At 42.1% G+C, this 19,240-nt stretch overlaps 1 protein-coding gene across 2 annotated transcripts in view; it reads right to left on the bottom strand.

The window, feature by feature from the left end:
* Positions 1-19,240, bottom strand: part of LOC138284374 (malignant fibrous histiocytoma-amplified sequence 1 homolog) — a 216,948-nt gene that overhangs the window by 84,445 nt on the left and 113,263 nt on the right. For both annotated transcript variants that reach the window (XM_069223080.1, XM_069223081.1), the window contains 2 exons: positions 5,415-5,605; positions 4,670-5,160 (listed from right to left, as the gene is read on the bottom strand). In XM_069223080.1, coding sequence (XP_069079181.1) covers positions 4,670-5,160; positions 5,415-5,605 — 682 coding nt within the window. The remainder of the gene's footprint in view (positions 1-4,669; positions 5,161-5,414; positions 5,606-19,240) is intronic.

The following is a 19,240-nucleotide window of genomic DNA, read 5'->3' as shown; positions in this document are numbered from 1 at the left end:
CTAGGCACTTCCTCAGGTTGCCAAAACAAACTGTCTTTTGAGTTCCGAGTGAGGTTGGAAGGCACTCTGAGCCAGGTGCTTTGCTTTGAAAAGTAATTCAGTGGCTTGTGTCAGGATGCAATGGGAAATACAGAGCTTTATTAGGATCTACAAATACACCTGAGAATTACAAAATAATTCAATGTATTTGTTTAAAAAAAAAAAAGAAATATTGTTCCCCGGGACGGACAATAGAGGCAAGAATCTGTACAATGTCATCAAGGAACCTCCGCAAGGCATGAGTGTTAAACAACCGTAGATGTTACACATGAAACAAAGTGAGAGACAGTTTCTATCATTAGCAAAGGTAACATCATGAAACATGTTAAAAGATACAAATATTAAAATAAGATACAGGTGCACAACCTTTCCACAACTTAAATGTTATTGAAGACAACGCATGGGCCTGTGAGCTCTATGGAGAGCAAAAATGTTAACTGGGGATCATTTTCACTGACTTTGGTGAATATTGGTCATAATAGGAGCTGGAGGAAATATAGATAAACTTGCTTGAGCTCAGAAGCCCTATTCAGGCTGGACCGGTTCGCACTTTGATGAGCAGCAGTGAAGAGACTATTAATAGACCTAAAATAAACGTCACCACAACTTACTGTGAATGATAGCATTAGACGAGTAGGTCAATTCTGGTATGCTGTAGAATCACTTCAAATATAAATATTTTACGAGTGTAGAGGCATTGCACAATTCAGGGGGAGGCAGATTATTCTTTTCCTATGACACAGACCTGACTTGAAGTTCTTGGGACACGAGTTTGCCACATTTGCATGCAGGTGTCAATGGAAAGCATGCCGAGAGTGGTAATTTGTGGAGGGTGGAATGTTGGAGGAGACAACATAGTCAAAATCACTTTACATTAGGTGCTGAAAGTAATAATGCTAAATGATAAATAGGGGCATTAAGCTATTTGATAGTAATTTAGTCACATTAATACCACATCAGGAATATTTGGCATAAGGTTCAATTTTAGTACACAAATACTATGGATTTCGTTGTTTTATGTTACATTTCTGAGGTGTATACCCTACACACACTGAGTTACACACATATCAACCAAACATATTGCACCTACACGTTATTATTAGTACTACAGAAAATTATCAAATGTTCTATTTTAGGAATTAAGATAAAAGAAAAATGAAAGAATAAAAATCTCCTAGTTAGATGTTAGGTGTTCATTAGTGCTGATGAAGGCACCGGAATATGAATAATGGACTGAAACGAGTCAGTATTAACTACAAATTTTGGATGTGTAACACAAAATAATTGGTGAAATGGAATAAATTAATGGAACATTGGATAAGGAGAGTGGTCAGAATTCTCCATACAAGCAGTCAAATTGGCACCTGCAAATCATTTAAAAGGTACACAATGTTCTGTGAATAGTCATGACAGGACAGTGAGTAGTCCAACCGAATGTTAATTAATGACAAAAATGTGCTTACTTTTTGGATAATGACGGAACTGTGAAATCAATTATCACCAGTTCTCATATCTGTTTTTAAAGGTTTGTTTTTAACTGAATTACATTTTTGGGAAAATCATTATTTCTGTGATTGTAAAAAAAAAATGCTTCTGAACTGTTAATAGCATTACAACATTCCATCTAGAATTGTAGTAAAAAGACTCATGAAAAATCCATGTAAGAAAAATAAGAAAAACTAAGTTCGAGGGTTTACTGGCAGATGTTTGCAAGTGATGTGAAAATATAATTGTTAGGCAATCAAGCATCAACGTTATGGGGTGCAGATAAAAAAATGGGGCCAATATTTTTCTCCTATCGTAATGTTGTTTAAATGTTCTTTTTGGATAGGGAATGTACTTTCTGCTCGATTCCAATATTCAACATGTGTGCTTACATATGCCGTTTCCCTGCCCCACGTCATCTTCTTCTTCCATCCTCCATTCCTTATTGACCACTTTGAGCTAAATATTAGCATCAATGATTCTATGATTAGTATTATTCAAATCTGTTATCTTGATATTGTGTATTTTAATGTTCTTTAAAAAAAATCACACTATATATTTGCAAAAGAATGATAATAAATTGGGCCATGTTACACTTGAGTTAAATAATATGTAGATTAAGTGAGAAAATTATTAATGCTAGGATTAAAGAGAAAGAGAAGCCACCACGTCAACTGGAACATATGATGGATTCTCTCAAAACTGAACCAGAGCAAGTGGATCAAAACGAGGCTAGGCTCTATAGAAATAATATTCACATTTAACGGTTTGAGGACTTGTCCTAAACAGGTTATATTCAAATAGCTGGAGCAAGGTTTCTTAAGGAGAATTTAGTCCATCCACATTCATCACCTTCATTTATAGTTCTGAGGTTGCACCCACTCTAGGACACAACCTAGTCTGCACCACCAGTTATTAGCAGGCATCTGAATTATAAGACTCTGTGATCTAGTTCTGAAGTGTGGCAGAGAGGAATAAAACATAACATATCAAAACTCCTTGACCTCCAACTACCTTGAAATTTACAGCTTTGGTACAAATTATGTGGAAAGTGAGAAATTATTGGCTTTAGTGGATGCTAAGGGAGTATAAAATGTGTATTGAGATGCTCTATCCACTCAAATTATGTATGGTTCACAGAAACAAGGCACATTTCTTCACTAACTAGGAATTTATTGACAGCCATATATGTAAAAAGGCACTAGGTCCTGCCCTACAGAAACAACAAAGTGAAGGGAGAGCCTGGTAGCTAGAATAAAGAAAGTCATGCAGAAAATGAGACCTGACTGAGGTGAGGAATAACGGCAAAAGTAATATTTGTTTAGATTCTTTTGCATATTGTGTGTGACGTGTTCAGTTATATAATGGCTGCTCACACCTTAATTACCATTTGTATATAGCATTAAGAACCTCATTCCATTGTCATGGCTTTGAAGAAAACCCAACTACAGATGATTAACAATACTGATCAACTTCTCTGAGCAGTTTCAATCTAAAACCAGCGTTAACCTGGTAATCATGATGGGGCCTGTAATAGAAGTTACCTGACCAACCTGGATTATAAAATACAGGTTAACTCTAGGCTGGGAGATTTTCACCCGTAAATCTTAACTGCCTACAGCAGCTGAAATCTCGGTGAAATAATAGGCAAAGACATGTGGGAATTGGTAAGGAAACTTTGATTCCTGCATGTTAGTTTCCCAAAATGCTGTGATCAGAAATATTCTTCAACACCTCCGTATCACCCACTCTTCTCTTCCCATTGCCTAGACTTACCTATGCCCTAGATATTAGCAACACCAGGGGAAGTGAGAATACCCAATAATAAAAATGCGTCCAGCTCATAATGGAGACCCTAAGCGGTGTGATTGACATGATATGGTCTATAGCCTTATAGCCCGCTGCCTAGGGCTATACCAGTTGTTAAAGGTCCTGAAGCCTTTAGTGAATGAGAGGGCCATTAACAACTTTTATAACCATTGGCAGAAGGACTATAAGGCTATTACAGTATTCCAAACACTAAGGGTAGAATATTCTACATTTAAAAAAGGAGAAACATAAAGACAAACATTATAATGCTGGAGCAATGTTGGAGCAAAAGGCTTATACCATTGTCTTCCATGAAGCTCTCAACATTCTAATATTCTAATATAGGCTTATAACCTGCTGCTGACGGCTTTACTGGTTAAAGGCTCTGAACTCGAGTTACAGGCCCGAGCCACAGGCAAGGACTATAATGAGGGAGGGGGGCCTTTAACATCTGGTGTAGCCTGTAGCAGAAGGACTATCAGGCTATTAGAATATTCCACCCACTGAGGGTAGAATGTTCTAAATTAGAAAAGGAGAAATAGAAAGACAAACACTGGAATGTTGGAGTCAGCCTTAAGAAGCCTAGAGCATCTCCATTGCCTTCAAATGAGCTCTCAACATTCCACTGTTCTAATATGAGTGCACCTCTGCAAATGTGTTGCAGAGGTGACTATCAAACTAGTTGTTGGGAAAAGCTGTGTTAAGAGGTGACACTTGTGCCTGTGAAAAAGGCCGTAACTCACTGACAGCTAGAACACACCTAGTACAATAATACAAGTCACATATAGAAAGTATGGTCTAAACATTAGTCAGGGGGGAGGAGAAAAGACATAGGACATAATGATGCTTTCCTAAATCGTTATGTCCTGTGTCAAAATTTGCATTTTATACTAAAATGTTTATAGGGCGACATGATTATAGAAATACTAGAATGATGATGGGTGTCGGCAAACTGATGCCACAGAAAATTCACATCACTCTATGCTGGCCTGGAGATGAGGGGCAAACAAATGCCATTTCTTTTAAGTTACAGATTCTAGATGAAAGAGTACTGTCTCTATAGGTTTGTTCTTCTGCGATTGTGGGGAGTGATTAATTAATTACAGGAGGAGATAGTCCATAATTAAAGAAAACATTCTTAGGAATTTTACTTTGATATTTCTAAAAGGGTCAGATCGCCAGGTTTTAAAACAACGCTTTAGAATTAAGTAACTGAATTGCAATAACACAATACTCCTTTTAAGGTATAGAAGGAATACCTGGAGCACAAGACTCAAAGCACAGCACTAATTACTTCCTCTTCAACTCCCCCGTCACCCCAACCATTTTACCATACCTCTGAAAAAACCCTTCTGGAATTTCGGGGGAACAGTAGGCACGCATATGAAGATCTTCCTGGTGGTCCCCAGCCCACCTTTCTGCAACTTCATAGTTTTGCTGCAGATAAAGTGGGAACAGATAGCAAGTCTCTGGAGAATTTGCAGCTGCCATCCACTTTGCTCCAGGTATAAATTCCTGTGCTGCTGCATTGAGGTTTGTGCTGTTCCTCACCTGCAGGCATATTTCAAAATGCTCCAGCAAGCTTAAGAGCTTTCCGTTCTCACCCCAGTGCCCCATCATTTCTTCAAAGATTTCTGCCATATGCCTTGGGTAGAATCGCTGCAGCTGATGCTTAACCAAGACTCGTACAGCCTTCTGGCGAAACATGGCTTTGCTCTGGAACATGGCTTTCCATTTTAAGGGGTCTCGTTTGAAGGTCTGTTCTCCAACCAGAACATCCACAGGGATGCAGTCAAATTGCTGTTCAAGGTCATGGCGAATGAGCATCTGAGGAGAACACAAGCAAAGGTGTACACAATGTGAGCCAGTTTAGTATCTTTAAAGCACAGTTATCAGAACCTCATTGAGTAAATCCACATACCAAGATGCCACATACTAAGATTAGCTTTCAAAGTGTAGAAGTAATAAAAAATCACGGCTATAATTGTCCACAGATAGGAAATAGCTACAAACAGAATGCCGCCCACTTGATCAGGCCTCTGAATCAAATGTTTCTACTTTTCTACTAGTATCATGCTCACCTTGAACATCGTGATGAGAAAGGATGGTTTGAGAAACACCGTATTAGCCACATGTTTGATGTCTTCATACCATATAATCAGGCCGATGCGGTGAAGGTATCTCAAGATATCCTGAAGAAGTTCTTTGTCAAGTTTATCCAGATCACCCATGTGGGCAATTTCACTCAACAAGTAGTTAAACTCCATGATACCTGGAAATTAGCAACAAAAACATTACCAAAAAGAAGTCAATAGGAGGTAGTTTAGAGGACCACAGCCTGCCATGTGCCAGTGAGTCAAAAGTAGCTGTTACGATTGTGATGATTGCAGTCTTTAAATATAGGAAATATATACACATGTATACCTCAATGTAAGAAGCTGGCTCTCTATGTATTGTGTAAAACCGGGCACACTGTGCAGAGAGTCTGGGCAAACACAAGTTGGTTTACAGAGGCAAAAACTAGAGCACCTAATGCTCTAAATTTTATGGTAGTTTGGTCGAGCAGTTAGGCCAGTGTTGGAGAAGTGCAAAGCATTTGTTGTACTCACAGTATCAATGAATGAAGACACACACTCAAAGGAATAACGTACTTTATAACATTTATGAGACCAAGTTCATCAAAATCGGGTAAGTACTTTTTAAGGCATGATTTTTCAAAGTTTAGAAAATGTCTTGTTTTTGTGCGTAATTACGCACCATACAAATAAAATTTTAAAACTACATATAAAATCAGGCAATATGTTTACTAATGTCTCCTTTTGCTTTAAGGTCGAGGTCATCAAGAAGTCCTGTAGGCCAGCTGGAGGAGTTCAGGATCCCAGTTTTAGCGGAACTAGCTGCAGAAAAGTCCTTGACACTGGTGCAGGACCACTGAGGGGGACCACTTGGAAGAGCAATGCACAGGTGGACTTCAAGGTGAGTCCGGTGGGTCCCCTTGGACTGTTGAGGTCACAAGGTGTGGGGGACCCTTAGAGCACAGCTGGTCCTCCGGTTCAGGGCTCAGAGAGGCCGGGTGCAGAGCAGATAGGTGAGTCAACAGCTGTACGCAAAGATGCCCTTGTAAGCAGGAGGCAGGTCACTTTTAGGGTGGGTTGCAGGTCAGCAGGGCTATTTTCGGAGGTGGTTCTTCGTTGTCTTGAAGTCCCTCAACTGGAGCTTGCTCTTGGGCCTTTTGGAGTCCAGAGTGGATTTTTCTCCTGGGTGTCCGATGTTGGGGGTCTAGGACTCCTGGCTATTCCATGATTCAACCACTGGAGGTCGCAGTGCCATCAAACATGGTACACTTCCAGGTTTTGTCCTCTGGGTCCGTCAGGTGAAATTTGGTCTGTTTGCTTTGTCCAGTTCCTTGGCAGCAGCCGGTCAGTGAACTGGATTTCACAAGTCTTTTGCTTCCTCGTTACAGGAGGGTGATGCCTTCACACTGGAGGGAGATATTTTGCAATTTGCAGACAGGTGTAGGTCCTCTGGGGTTTTGGAGAGTCCGTCTGATGTCAGTGCAACCCCTCGGTGGCGATTGTCGAGTCCCATGTGCAGCAGGCAGGGTTTGGTGCCTTTTTCTTTGTGCAGTAGGAATGCATTTCTCAAGCCTTGGGTCTTCTTAATTGCAGGTCTTGTGTTTTTGGCATCTGATCTACAGGTATAGGGGTGCCCACTAAATTGCACGGCTCGAAAAAGAAAAATCCACTCGATCACTTGCATTGGCAAGTCTTATTTGATCAGGTGAAGCTATTTTTAATACTTACTCATCCCTTCTAGCGAGTTGACACTGAACAGGTGTTCTGTTCAGTTGAAAAGTGGAGGGCAATAAAATATGCCTTTAAATCTTGTTCTTATGTCACATTTGCTCTGTATTCACAGACAGAGGTCAAAAGTCAGTATTTCTTGCAATTAATTTTCCTTCTGACTGCAGAATTCCAGGACTTTGTAAGGTGAAATCTGTGACCTGCTGCTTAGAATGTAAAATAAAAGGATATAGGGTGTTAGGTTTTTCCTAACACACAACATTTAAATGACAATGTCAACTGTGCAAACATTTCAAAATATATTTCAGTAGATGTGAAAGCCCCTTTTTATATTTCTGTGTGATGAAAAAATATTTCAATAGGATGAAAACAAATCAGAATACTCTACACGTTGATGTGCAAACGATATGTTTTCTCACAGATTGTTAATACACTATGGCCCTCATTCTGACCTTGGCGGTCTTTTCGCAAGACCGCCGAGTTACCGCCGCGGTGAAGACCGCCGACCGCGGCGGTATGCCGCTGTGCGCATTCTGACCGCTGGGAGCGTTCCGCCGGAAAACCGCCAGCAGCCACACTGGCGGTCGGCGGGAAAGTGGACACTGGTCAACCTCCACCGCCACGCCAGCAGAACACCGCCCACAGAATTACGACCCACATTTCTGTGTGGCGGTCTTCTGTTGGCGGTCTTCTGTTGGCGGTCACCTCCCCATGGCTCCCGTCGCCTCCCGGAGGACCAACGCACAAGGTAAGTTGACCGTCCGTGAGGGGAGGGGGTGGGGGGGTGTTGTGTGATGTGGGCGTGCATGGGGGTGTGCGTGTGAGTGTGTAGAGGGGGTGTGTGAGTGCGTGTATGCGGGCGGGGGGTGCTGCTGTGTCTATGGGTAATGTGTGCTGTTCGGCAGGTGCGCATGTCTGCATGTATGTGTGCGGGTATGTGTCCCCGTTGTGTATGTGTGTGTAGGGGGTGTGTATATGTGCATGTTGGGGGTGTGTGCATGTCGGGGTGCATGTATGTGCATGTCGGGGTGGGGGTGGGGAGGGGGTTCGTACCACCTCTGGGGGGTGGCAGGGGGGTGGAGGGTGTGGGGGGAGGACTCGGGTGGGTAGTGGGGGGTGGGGGAGACCCCTATCAGTGCCAGGGAAGGAATTCCCTGGCCCCGATAGTGCTTACCGCCATGGTTCGCACGGCGGTTCCCGCCCGCAAGAAACCGCGGCGGTAGGCAGGGTCATAATACCCTTGGCGGTCTTGGGACGACCGCCGGGCCGGAGTGCGCAAACTCCGGCCCCGCGGTCATGACCGCCGTGGCGGTCGGAGTGGAGAAGTGGCGGTCGGTCGCGGCGGGGACCGCCGCGGTCAGAATGCCATTTTTAATACCGCCGGTCTGTTCGCGGTCCGACCGCCGTCTCTCCGCCGACCGGCAGGGTCAGAATGAGGGCCTATATAGTTTTATCAGCAAAGCTGCAAGTTAGTGGAGAGGTTTTTGGACACTTCTTGGAAAGTTACTGTGTGTAGATGACAATATGTTACCACATCATGGTTTAGTAATATATTTATTAAAATTGAGTGTTTAAAGAAATTGAGAAACACTCTTGCCCTGATGGCAATGTTGTTAGTAAACTAAAAGAAGTCCAAGGTTATGTGGGCTAGACCTCATAGGTATGTGGGCTAGATTCTTGTGATGCATGCAGCAAACATTAGTCTACTTAATCAAACAAAAGAGGTTTTTTTTGTCCTGCAGAAATGCTGAGCTCACATATTTGAAGGTGCAATCATATGTGAGAATTAAGAAAAAGACGACTCTGTAAACTATTTGCCTAGGATCACACAATTTGAGACCTGTTTACGATCAAGTACATTATAGTTAGGTCGAGTAGATTATTTAAGTTACTTGACCTGCAGGTCTAGTAACATTTTTATGATTTTTCTAGCCCTGATTTAGTGGGTGTGCTTAGAGGAGTACCTAGTTGTGACCAATGGGTCATCTACCGTAGGATAGCTATGCCCACTCGGTGACCACTTTCTGTGAGCAGAGGTCACTTCCCTATCCCTATTTTCCTACTATGCAAGATGGAGGAAAATGAAATGGAGAGGTCACCTCACATTCAACACCTTAGGGGTAGTACAAGCTGGGGTGGCCACTCCTCCTGCACTCCGTGCATTTTCGCACCGTTGCTACCACTAAAAGTGGGGGTTTGCAATGGGGGCAGCCGTCTTCTGCTAGCAGCAGGGCTGGAGCTGGAATTTCAAGGGTGGTAAGCTCTGTGAAGTTAATAGGCAGGGATGTGCACATTCCTGGGGGAGGAGGTGTAACACCCCTGCCCAGGTAGGGTTTTGTTCTCTGGGCCCAGAGAGCACAGACTCTCACCACACGGTTCTAGATTCTTGTCTGGTGGTGGCAGGCTGGTTAGACTGGCCAGCAACCATGCCATGGGTACATTTTGCCTTAGGGCTGGAAGGCCTGCCAGAGGAGTGACTTATCTATATTACATGCAGTGTGTAGAGGACAGGGCCCACAGATTGTGTCTGTGTTACAATTTAGGATTACACCAGGACACTGCTGACTGCACTTGAAATGCATGGCCCCTGAGGGTGGCACAAGCTGTGTTGCTGCCCTTAGGGGCCTTCTATTAGTGCCTCATGCCCTGGGTACGGATTAGGCGCATAGCAAGTGCCTCCTTTGACGCAAGTGTAACTTAAAGGGGACACTCCCCCTCCTGGAGACTGGGGGCAAGCAGCTTTTAGACTTTGGGCCTACGCTAGGTAGTTCCTCACTTCAGGTAGGCCGCATCATTTTTCAGTTTACTGTACCCACTCTCTTACTGAGTGTTGGATGTCTGTCTCTGCAATGCATGTTGTTAAAGGTTCCTAGGCCCTGAAGAATGCCCCCAGACCTTCCTTGGCTCTTTGTAGAGGGCAGAAACATGTCGGCCATTTTTAGATAGGTGACCCAGTGAGTCCTTGTTCTCACTAAGGTGTCACATCCTTGTTTTTAAACACACCAGCAGACACCATTATTAAAAGTGTAGATTGCACACTGGTAACTGCTTAGGTGTTTTTATATCTTTCCCTAGCTGGATCCCACTAATTCCAGAAAATAAAAATGTACGCACTCCCTCCCGTTCTTTTAATGGTGAGGTTGAGTCCGCCCAGGTGGCATTGTCCTACCTGGGTGGGGCTAGGTGGTCAAATGATGAAGCATGACACTATATAGTGTGTGAGACCACCTAGTCCGTAAAGGAAACACCCCCACCTTCACCTCTTCACAGCACTTACATTTCATTCATACACCCAGTGAGGTCAAGGAGCTCCAGGAAAATCTACTTTGGGTACAGCTCCTCATTATAAGTGAACCCCATACCTTTTTGTGTTTTTTGAGGTCTTTGGAGTACCAGGGTGCTGAAGATGCTAATAGGCTATCTCACCTCTGACACTGGTTCCATTTCCATCCTGCCTGCTTCCCACCTGCTGCCCTATGAAAATATATGTCATATCTGAAATGATTGGATAAAGAACTCCGTATTATTTTCTCGTGTCTGATGGTGTTCGATGTTTGTGATTCTCACTTTTAATGTCTCAAACACTACACTAGTGTTTAGAATTGGCTGCATTAAATTTAAATTTCCTCCTCCCTTCCTGTCAGGGTCTGTCCTGCCCAGTGTGCTCTGGGTCCTCGTTGAAAGGGGCCAGCAGTGAAAGACAACATTGGAGGACAAGGGTGGGCCAGAACAAGTGCTTGTGGGTTTACAGCGTGGCCTAAAATATTTCAGATCAGACAAAGGAGGTGTGCCCAGTATTCCAATGGTGCTTTTGGCAGCCACCCTGAAACTCAGCTTTTTACCAGATCTTGCGTCAGCCTGGCGTGGTCCTTCTATTAAAAAGGACACACCCAGGTAAACACCACCTTTTCAACGTGGTGAACGGAAAATGAAGCAGCAGCAGCATCCTGAGGCGTTTGGGCAACTACTGCTGGATCAAGAAGCGGCAAGTGAGTGTGTAATTACTGCAACCACAGGAGAAAACACCTTAGACACTTGGTGATGTTGGAATGGAAATTTTGGGTGATTTGTATTCACATTTAAAAGCCTTACTGAGATGCTCTAATATGTATTTCAAGGTGTACATGATTTGTCAGATGCTGGACATTGTGCCAGCCGTAGGTGGGTGGTGTATTTAGCATGGCAATCATTGTGTCCAACCGCATTTATTAAAAGGCTAACCTAATTTATAACAATGTTTGAGAATAATGAATCATTAGAATGAATTATTATGAGCAGAAAATAATTATGATTTATGATGATTTATATGAGTCATTAGTTAAAATCTACATGGGTGCATGTAAATAAATGCATGTCTCAGTCATATTTAATGTGATGTGTTAATAAAGACTAATTAATACTGAAATGTTTTGCATATTTTAAGAAATATTATTAATTATATATTCATAATTTCCATGCTTATATTAATGCATTGTACTTCATGTGTACGCATAACTAGGCCTGAAGATTTGCAGCAGTAATGAAACAGCTGAATCATTTCTTTTCTTTTAATCTGAAGTTATTGCAATTTGCGATTCCCTATTCAAAGTTGCAATGATTTTGATTGAATGTGTTTGGTTTTACCACACTCCTCACTGGGCCCAAAGATCCCATAGATCTCGGTGCAAGTGTTTTAGAATCCTGACCTGGAGGTGAACACGCAATCTCAGTTCTTGGTAGCAGAGTCATGGTTTTGTCCCATGAGGAGGGGAGAACAGTGAACAGAGTTATTCTGTTTATTTATTTAGTTTGAGGGGTTGATGAAATTACGGCGTTGTGTTGCAAATGTTCGTTATTTGTATGAGTAGGGGTTTGCACTTGCAGTGCTTTTGCTAAAATTGTGGTGAAGTGTGATGTTGTGAGGTGTTTGTGGCATCATCATGATCGAAGTGATTGTGGCACTTTGTGCTGAAAACTGTCCATGTGGTTGTTGTTGTTGTTTATGGGACCGTCACGGCCTAAGACCATGGAGTGACACAAAAGTGTATGGAGATACTTGGTTAATTAATTTTCTGCAGTGAGGTATTGGTCATTGGGGCCATTGACAATACCAGCAGTTTTTCCTTCAGTGGCTGTGAGTTGCTGGTTGGTATTAGGTGAATCCGGAGTGCACATGGAGGATCCGTATCAATCAGGGTGGGATTTGCTGGACAAGTTCCACTTGTGTGAATGCGAAAGCCACAGTCAGAAGTGTAGCCCATACAGCTTTCAAAGCGGTTGAGTCCAAACCGTAGTGAACAGACAGGTTTTTGGAATATTGTGCCCGCAATATTTTGCATTTAGGGTGTGTATGCATAGTAGTGTAAGAGACAGTTGCAAAGCGACTTGCAGCTGCTGTGTGACATCATTTGGTTTGTTCTGGGATTGGTTGGTTAGTGTGAAAGCAGGGCACGTATTGGTGGACAGTACTGCATAGCTATTGGTTGAGGGCAGCTCACAAAAAGGATTGTGGGATTGAAATTACTACAGGGTTTCTGAGAATTCTGTGAATTGAAATTAGTGTAAAAATGAAAATGTTCAAATGTTTAAGAAGTGCTCTAAGAGGAGATGTGTTTTTTCGAGTTAGGGAGGATGGCCAACACCGCCAGAGTGAACTTCAGCATATGCTGTAATAGAAGAGAGAGGAGTTTTGGCATGCATTTGGATTAAACAATGGTGCAACATTATAGAGAAAGAAGGTTCATTAGCTTTTCCATGTTAAGGAACCTTCAATTTGAGGATTTTAGAAAATTTGAGAACAATTTGGGCCTCTTGCTATTTGGGAGCTAGCAGCAAGACAAAAAGAAATATATACATTTCAGAGTAGAATGAGGAGAGCAGAAAATAGACTGGTAGAAGCTAGAAGAGATGAGGAACATAAAATCTGGAGATCAGACATGTTAGAGGGAGTAAAAATGTTTTCAGAAACAACACAAAAAGATGATGGGAGTAGAAGACCTAAAACGAAAAAAGGGAGCAAACACATCAAACAGAGCAGAGAACATATGAGAATAGAAAGACAGCTACACAAGAGAGTGAATCAGAAGATGAGTTTATATATCAGCTTTTGATCAATCATCATCCACCATATCATGCGCTTGAGAGGACAGCACAAAACGTAATCCAGAGTGTACCTACAGCTCCAGTTTCACAAAGTCCGGTTCAGATAGTTCCAAGTGTACCTGCCAGTTCAGTGACTCAAGTTCCTGCAATTTACCCAGTAGTTCCAGTTGTTAGCACAGCATATTACAGCCCCAAATGCAGGGATGATTCAAATGGAATCAACACCTAATGTGGCAGTGTGTGCATAGAATCTTAATCAGAGACAGGCCATGCCCATCTATTCTTCAGGTTCGACAACCCCAAACATGGCCCCAAATCAATCAGGACGGACTTTTAGTAGAGTACTAGCAGGACAAAGTGCAGGGATGATGACTTTACAAAATCAAATAGCTGTGACAGGACCAGAAACATTTACAGTTCCCGTGACCATAAGTCCAGTTGTCACACTGAATGCTTCAGGAATTACTGGGAGTGGCCACCAGACCCCCACATCCTGTGTCTGCAGTAGTTTCACCATATTCAGCTAACTTGGAAATGGAAAGGTTAGCTACATCGGTTTCGGTTATGGGACCCATCCAAATTTCAGGTCCTAACCAGATGGTAGAGCGGACCAACAGTAGATGTGAGATGTCACCCAGGATCTCCAGTTACACATATGCCCTCATCAGAACAAGTTATGAGAGTATCATGTAATACCCCACAAAACCTGATGCAAAGAAATATTATTAGTTTGTAGGGATTTTCAGTTCAGCAATTGACTGAGTGGTTGGACAATCGGGGTGGCGCAAAAGGTGTAACATACAATAGTGCCAGAACAGAAGAGAATCCAGAGAGAGATAGGACAGTGAATGTTCTTAAATGAATTAATTGAAGGAACACTTACATTGGAAAGATTACATACTTACACTGAAGATGAATTGCACTTCATGTGCAAGGATATCACAAAACCGAGCAGGATTGACTTATGAGAAATTAGCTGAGTTAGTAGAGAAATAAAATAGTCGAAACCTTTAAAGAGGAGTTACAGATTAAAATTCAGTCCAAAGGATATTGCAAAAATTAGGTCACCCAGCATGAAAATGCACATTAAAGAATTAATCACAAGTATTCAGACAATAAATGGGTAGGCATATGAGTAAAGAAAGAGCTGTAGAAAGCAAAGCAGAAATTGCCTCCAGTTGCAGCAAGTCAAGCTGAGGGGAGTGTAAAAATGCTACCAATGGGAGAGATACCACGTGGAGCTTATGTTCATGCCCTTTGGAGCAGAAGTGACATACTGTCATTCACAAATGATTACCCAAGATTGAGGGAGAAGCCCGTAGAGTGTTTCAAGCAGAGAGGGAGATTTGTGAAACTTTCAAAATGCCTGTGGGAAGATTTGAACACCTTGTTTGACATTGTGGTTCCAGGTGATTTGTGGGTTGAGTACTAGCGGATTGTTGATTGGCCAAGTTGTGAACCACCGAGAGATCCAGTAATAGGTGCGACATCTGAGGAGGTGATGAAAGGGTATTATAGAGTGACTACATTTCCTGAAGAATAGAGATTCCCCTAAAGATGTTGATTGGCAAAGGAGTGACAGGACAGCACAGGAAACAAAGGAGTTGATTAATGGTACTATTAGAGAGTGTTGCAAGCATTTAAACAGCACAGTGGTTCAAAAATTAATGAGTCGAAAGACATGGGTCACTTTGTGTTCAGATTTGTGAAGGGATTGAAACATGAAATTAGCAGCAAGATACAGAGTCATTTTATTTGCTGGTAGAATAAACCAAAATGATGAAGTGCTGCAGTATGCTAGGTACTTTAGTGATGAAATTGCACTGAAGCAGAAAAAGTTAAAGGAGTAACCAATGATGATGCAAATTGAATCCGCCTAAGCAGCAGGAATACAGGGTTCACAAGGAATGGTGAACACCAGTGGGGTGCATGGTATGCACAGCAGGGTAACAATGCATCTCAGCCCAGAGGTAGAGGTTGTGGTGTTTGGATAGATCAGAGTGGTAATGTGGTTGACATGCAGTCAATGAAGAAGATGCTTCCATGTCATGCTTGCAGAAATTTCGGACATTGGCAACAGGAGTATCCTACAGTAATGTGAATAATTTGGTGCAGAATGACGGTGTTGCACAGGTGGTGGACAGTGGTCAAGTTCAAATTTAAAGAGTCCGAAGACCCTGAATCTAAAATGTTGCTGTTCCAACTAAATTGCAGCAGATGCAGGTCCTCCAACAAATGCAAGTCCCTTAGCAAATCCAGTTTCCACAAGCCCCGATGCAACAGCAACAGGTGATGGTTCCTCAACAGAATATGAATCAGAAGGCAAATGCAAATGTGAATCAGTTATTCACACAATACCAATTGACTGATTTCAGTGATGATGACGTTTCTGAAACAAAACACACAACAGTGATAGTTCAGATGAGGAAGAATGTGTACTGACTGCATCCTTAGAAGTGGATCAGCATAGTCCCTACATAAATGCTAATGTGATGGGGCATGTTGTTTCATTTCTGGTTGACAATGGAGCAACATGTTTCACTGTCAGAACTGCAGTAGTTCCAGATGTGCCTTTGTCAGGGAGAAAAGTACAGGTGGTAGGAGTAGCAAATCAGCATTAAGAAACCCAAATTACAGAACATATTCCAGTTAAAATAGGGTCCTTTGAAGACTCGCATCAATTTGTGGTTTGTGATTCAAGTCCTGTGAGTCTGTTACGATGTGACTTATTGTGCAAACTGACCCGTTCCATCAATTGTAGTCACAATGGAAAGTGCAATTCATAGCAATGATGAGATGCCCAGCAAAATAGATGAGATGGATCCTCTCATTTCATTGTTGCCAATGATGACAGCTAATGATTTGTCTGAAGAGCTGCAGGGAACAGTGATGGTGAAGGTTTGGAATTTTTCAGAAAAATACATTAGAGTTGTTAAGCCAGTCAAAATAACAGTGAAAACATACGCAGTGTTTCCCAAGATCTCCCAGTATATTATGGCCCCAGGAATTACACCCATATTTAAAAATGTTTGCTGCGCAGGGAGTTTTGAAGGAAGTCATGAGAAGTCTGTGTAATTCGTCTATTATGGGACTGCAGAAGCCCAGTGGAAAATAGTCCAAGGTTTGAGAAAAATGAATGAGATTGTCGTTCCATGTTGTCCTGTGATACCGAATCCTACTGTGATTTTGTTTCAGATCCCTTGTCAAGCACAATGGTTTTCTGTCATTGACTTCTGTCAGGCATTCTTTTCTATTCCACTTCATGAGGATAGTCAGATTTTATTTTCATTTAAATTTGGAAGCAGTGTATATTACTGGTGTCGCACTCCTCAGGGGCATATGGAACCCCCCTTTATTTTCAATCAGATCTGAATTTAGAGTCCCTGAACATGCCATTTCATTCATTCTTAGTTCAGTATATTGATGACTTGATGGTTGCATCAAAAATGCGTGAAGCCTATACGAGAAATACCATTGCCTTATTGAACCATTTGAGTGAAAGTGAGCATAACGTTTCACCAAAAAATTACAGTGTTGTCAGGAAGAACTGAAATATGTGGGTCATCACATAGAGAAGGGAGCAAAGAAGGTGTCCCAAGAGAGAGATGCATGCAAATGAATCCACCAGTGACACAGAGAGACGTCTGAATGTTTCTGGGAGTGGTTGGCTACTTCCGCCAATGGATTTCATATTTTTCAATAATTTCCAAGCACCTATAGAAATTGATACACAAAGAAATTACTGACCCAGTGCCATTCGATGACACTTGTCTGAAAGACTTCACTGAGCTGAAAGAAAGCCTGTGGCGAGCCACAGCTCTGGGAATGCCAGATTTCAATAATTATTTTTAATTGTTTTGTCATAATCGTGATGGTTGTACACTTTCTGTTTTGACACAGTTACCTGGAAGGGTCAACAGACTGAAAAAAAACAAGTGTAAGGCACTCATTACTAATCACCTATACATATCACATATAGCAGTCAAAACTGCAATCCCATGGGTAACACTACTGTAGATCCAAAATTCATCACATATACAGTCCTTTAATGATATTAAGTCCTTATAAGTTTATTCATGGATACTCCCCATTCCAATAAGCAATGAAACTTCCTCTGTGGTATATATACAGATGAACAGCTCAATGCGTTTTCCAATATTCCGTTGTTATGGTTAGTCGATGTACAACCGTTAATATAGTTGATGGACATACAGCCAACACGTGTTTCGTCTTGGGGCATTAACCCAAACGACTTCTTCAGGGCTTAAATCCAGTGGCGAACTACAATTGATCCAGTAGCTGCTGCTTTGCCCAGCTGTTTGAAGTCTGTTGCGGCTGTGGGTGTCAGCCTCAGACATTACAAAGGCATTGCCATGGGTCATCCTCTGACCGTTTTTGTTTCCCATTCTGTAAAGGTTATTTTGACCAGAACCAAAACCCAGTATTTGACCAATAAACGTTTGCCCTGTCATGAGTCCCTGATTCTAGGATCTCCCAAAGTGAACTTCAAAAGGTGCACATCTTTGAACCCCGGCAACACCTTTACCAGTGGTCAGTGAAATTGCAAATGATGAAAATGAAGTGGAAACTGACTGTCTCGATGTGACTGAACTATGCACCAAATCTAGACCAGATATTCAAGATACCCCATTTGACGAAAATTACTATGTCATGTTTGTTGATCGCTCCTATTTGAGAGATAATGAAGGAACTCTGAGAGCTGCCTATGAAGTTTGCACAGTCTCAGGAGTGATAGAAGCTTCATGGCTTCAAGGAGTCGTTTCAGCCCAAGTAGCCGATTTGGTGGCTCTTACTAGAGCATGCTGTGTTTCTGAACAGCTCAAAGTGACCATTTTCACTGATAGCCAATATGGGTTTGGTGTGGTTCACAACTCTGGACAGTTGTGGTCCCAGAGAAGTTTTATGGCATCACCAATCGGAAATGGTGAAAGAATGTATCAATTGTTGAAAGCATTACAGTTACTAGTAAAAACTGCAGTTGTGAACTGTGCATCAGAAGTCAAGTGATTGTATATCAATGGGCAATGACTATGCAGATCAAGTAGCCAGATATTGTGTGCAACATTGCACATCCTTTAATGAGAAATGCAGTGATGGAAGCAGCACTAATGAAACAAAAAATGTTTCCTGATGACAGCATTTGACACCTGTGAAGAGGTTAAGAGATTACAGGAGGAAGTTACTGAAGAGGAATGCAGAAGTTGGAGTAGAGCAGGTTGTGTTGAGAGAGAGGAGGATGATGTTTGGGTTTCAAATGAAGGAAGAGCAGTGTTGCCAAATAGTTTGCTGCCTTCAATGGCAAGGTACAGAGCAGGTACTTCTTGGCAGGGATGCAATGATCAGGACATTTAAACAGATATGGTACAACCTCAGATTCAGACTTGCTGCAAAAGCAGTGTGTTATAGATGTGTAACATGTCAGATGAACGTAGGGAAATGCACGGTGGTTAATTTGAGTCACATAGGTAAATCAGGTGGACCTTTCAACAGAATGCAGCTAGATTTCACTGAGATGCCTGCAAGCAATGGATTGAAGTATATGTTGGTGACTGTGTGTCTCCTCACATTGGAAAGAAGTTTACTCAATACGAGGAAATGATAGCCTCACTATTGCAAAGCTGTTATTGAGGGAGTTGATCCCGAGGTTCAGATTCCTGACTTCTCTGGAAACAGACTGAGGATCTCATTTTAACAACGAGATCATAAAATTATTGTGTGTGCCATTACAAATTGAGCAAAGATTGCACTGCAGTTACAGACCAGAGGCATCTGGATTGGTCAAACAGATGAATGGCACTTTAAAACTTTGAATGGCATAGGTGTGTGCTTCTTCAACATTGAAATGGCTTGATGCATTGCCACTTGCTCTGACGAGCATGCATGGCACTCCTGACAGGAATACAGGATTGTCACAACATGAGATTCTCATGGGATGTGCCATGAGACTGCCAGCTGTGGCTGCAAATGCATTTGTGAACATTACAGATGACTTAGGAGGTCAT

The sequence above is a fragment of the Pleurodeles waltl genome, chromosome 3_1, assembly GCF_031143425.1.
Source record: "Pleurodeles waltl isolate 20211129_DDA chromosome 3_1, aPleWal1.hap1.20221129, whole genome shotgun sequence".
Classification (NCBI taxonomy): domain Eukaryota; kingdom Metazoa; phylum Chordata; class Amphibia; order Caudata; family Salamandridae; genus Pleurodeles; species Pleurodeles waltl.
This window is presented reverse-complemented; position numbering and strand designations above follow the sequence as displayed.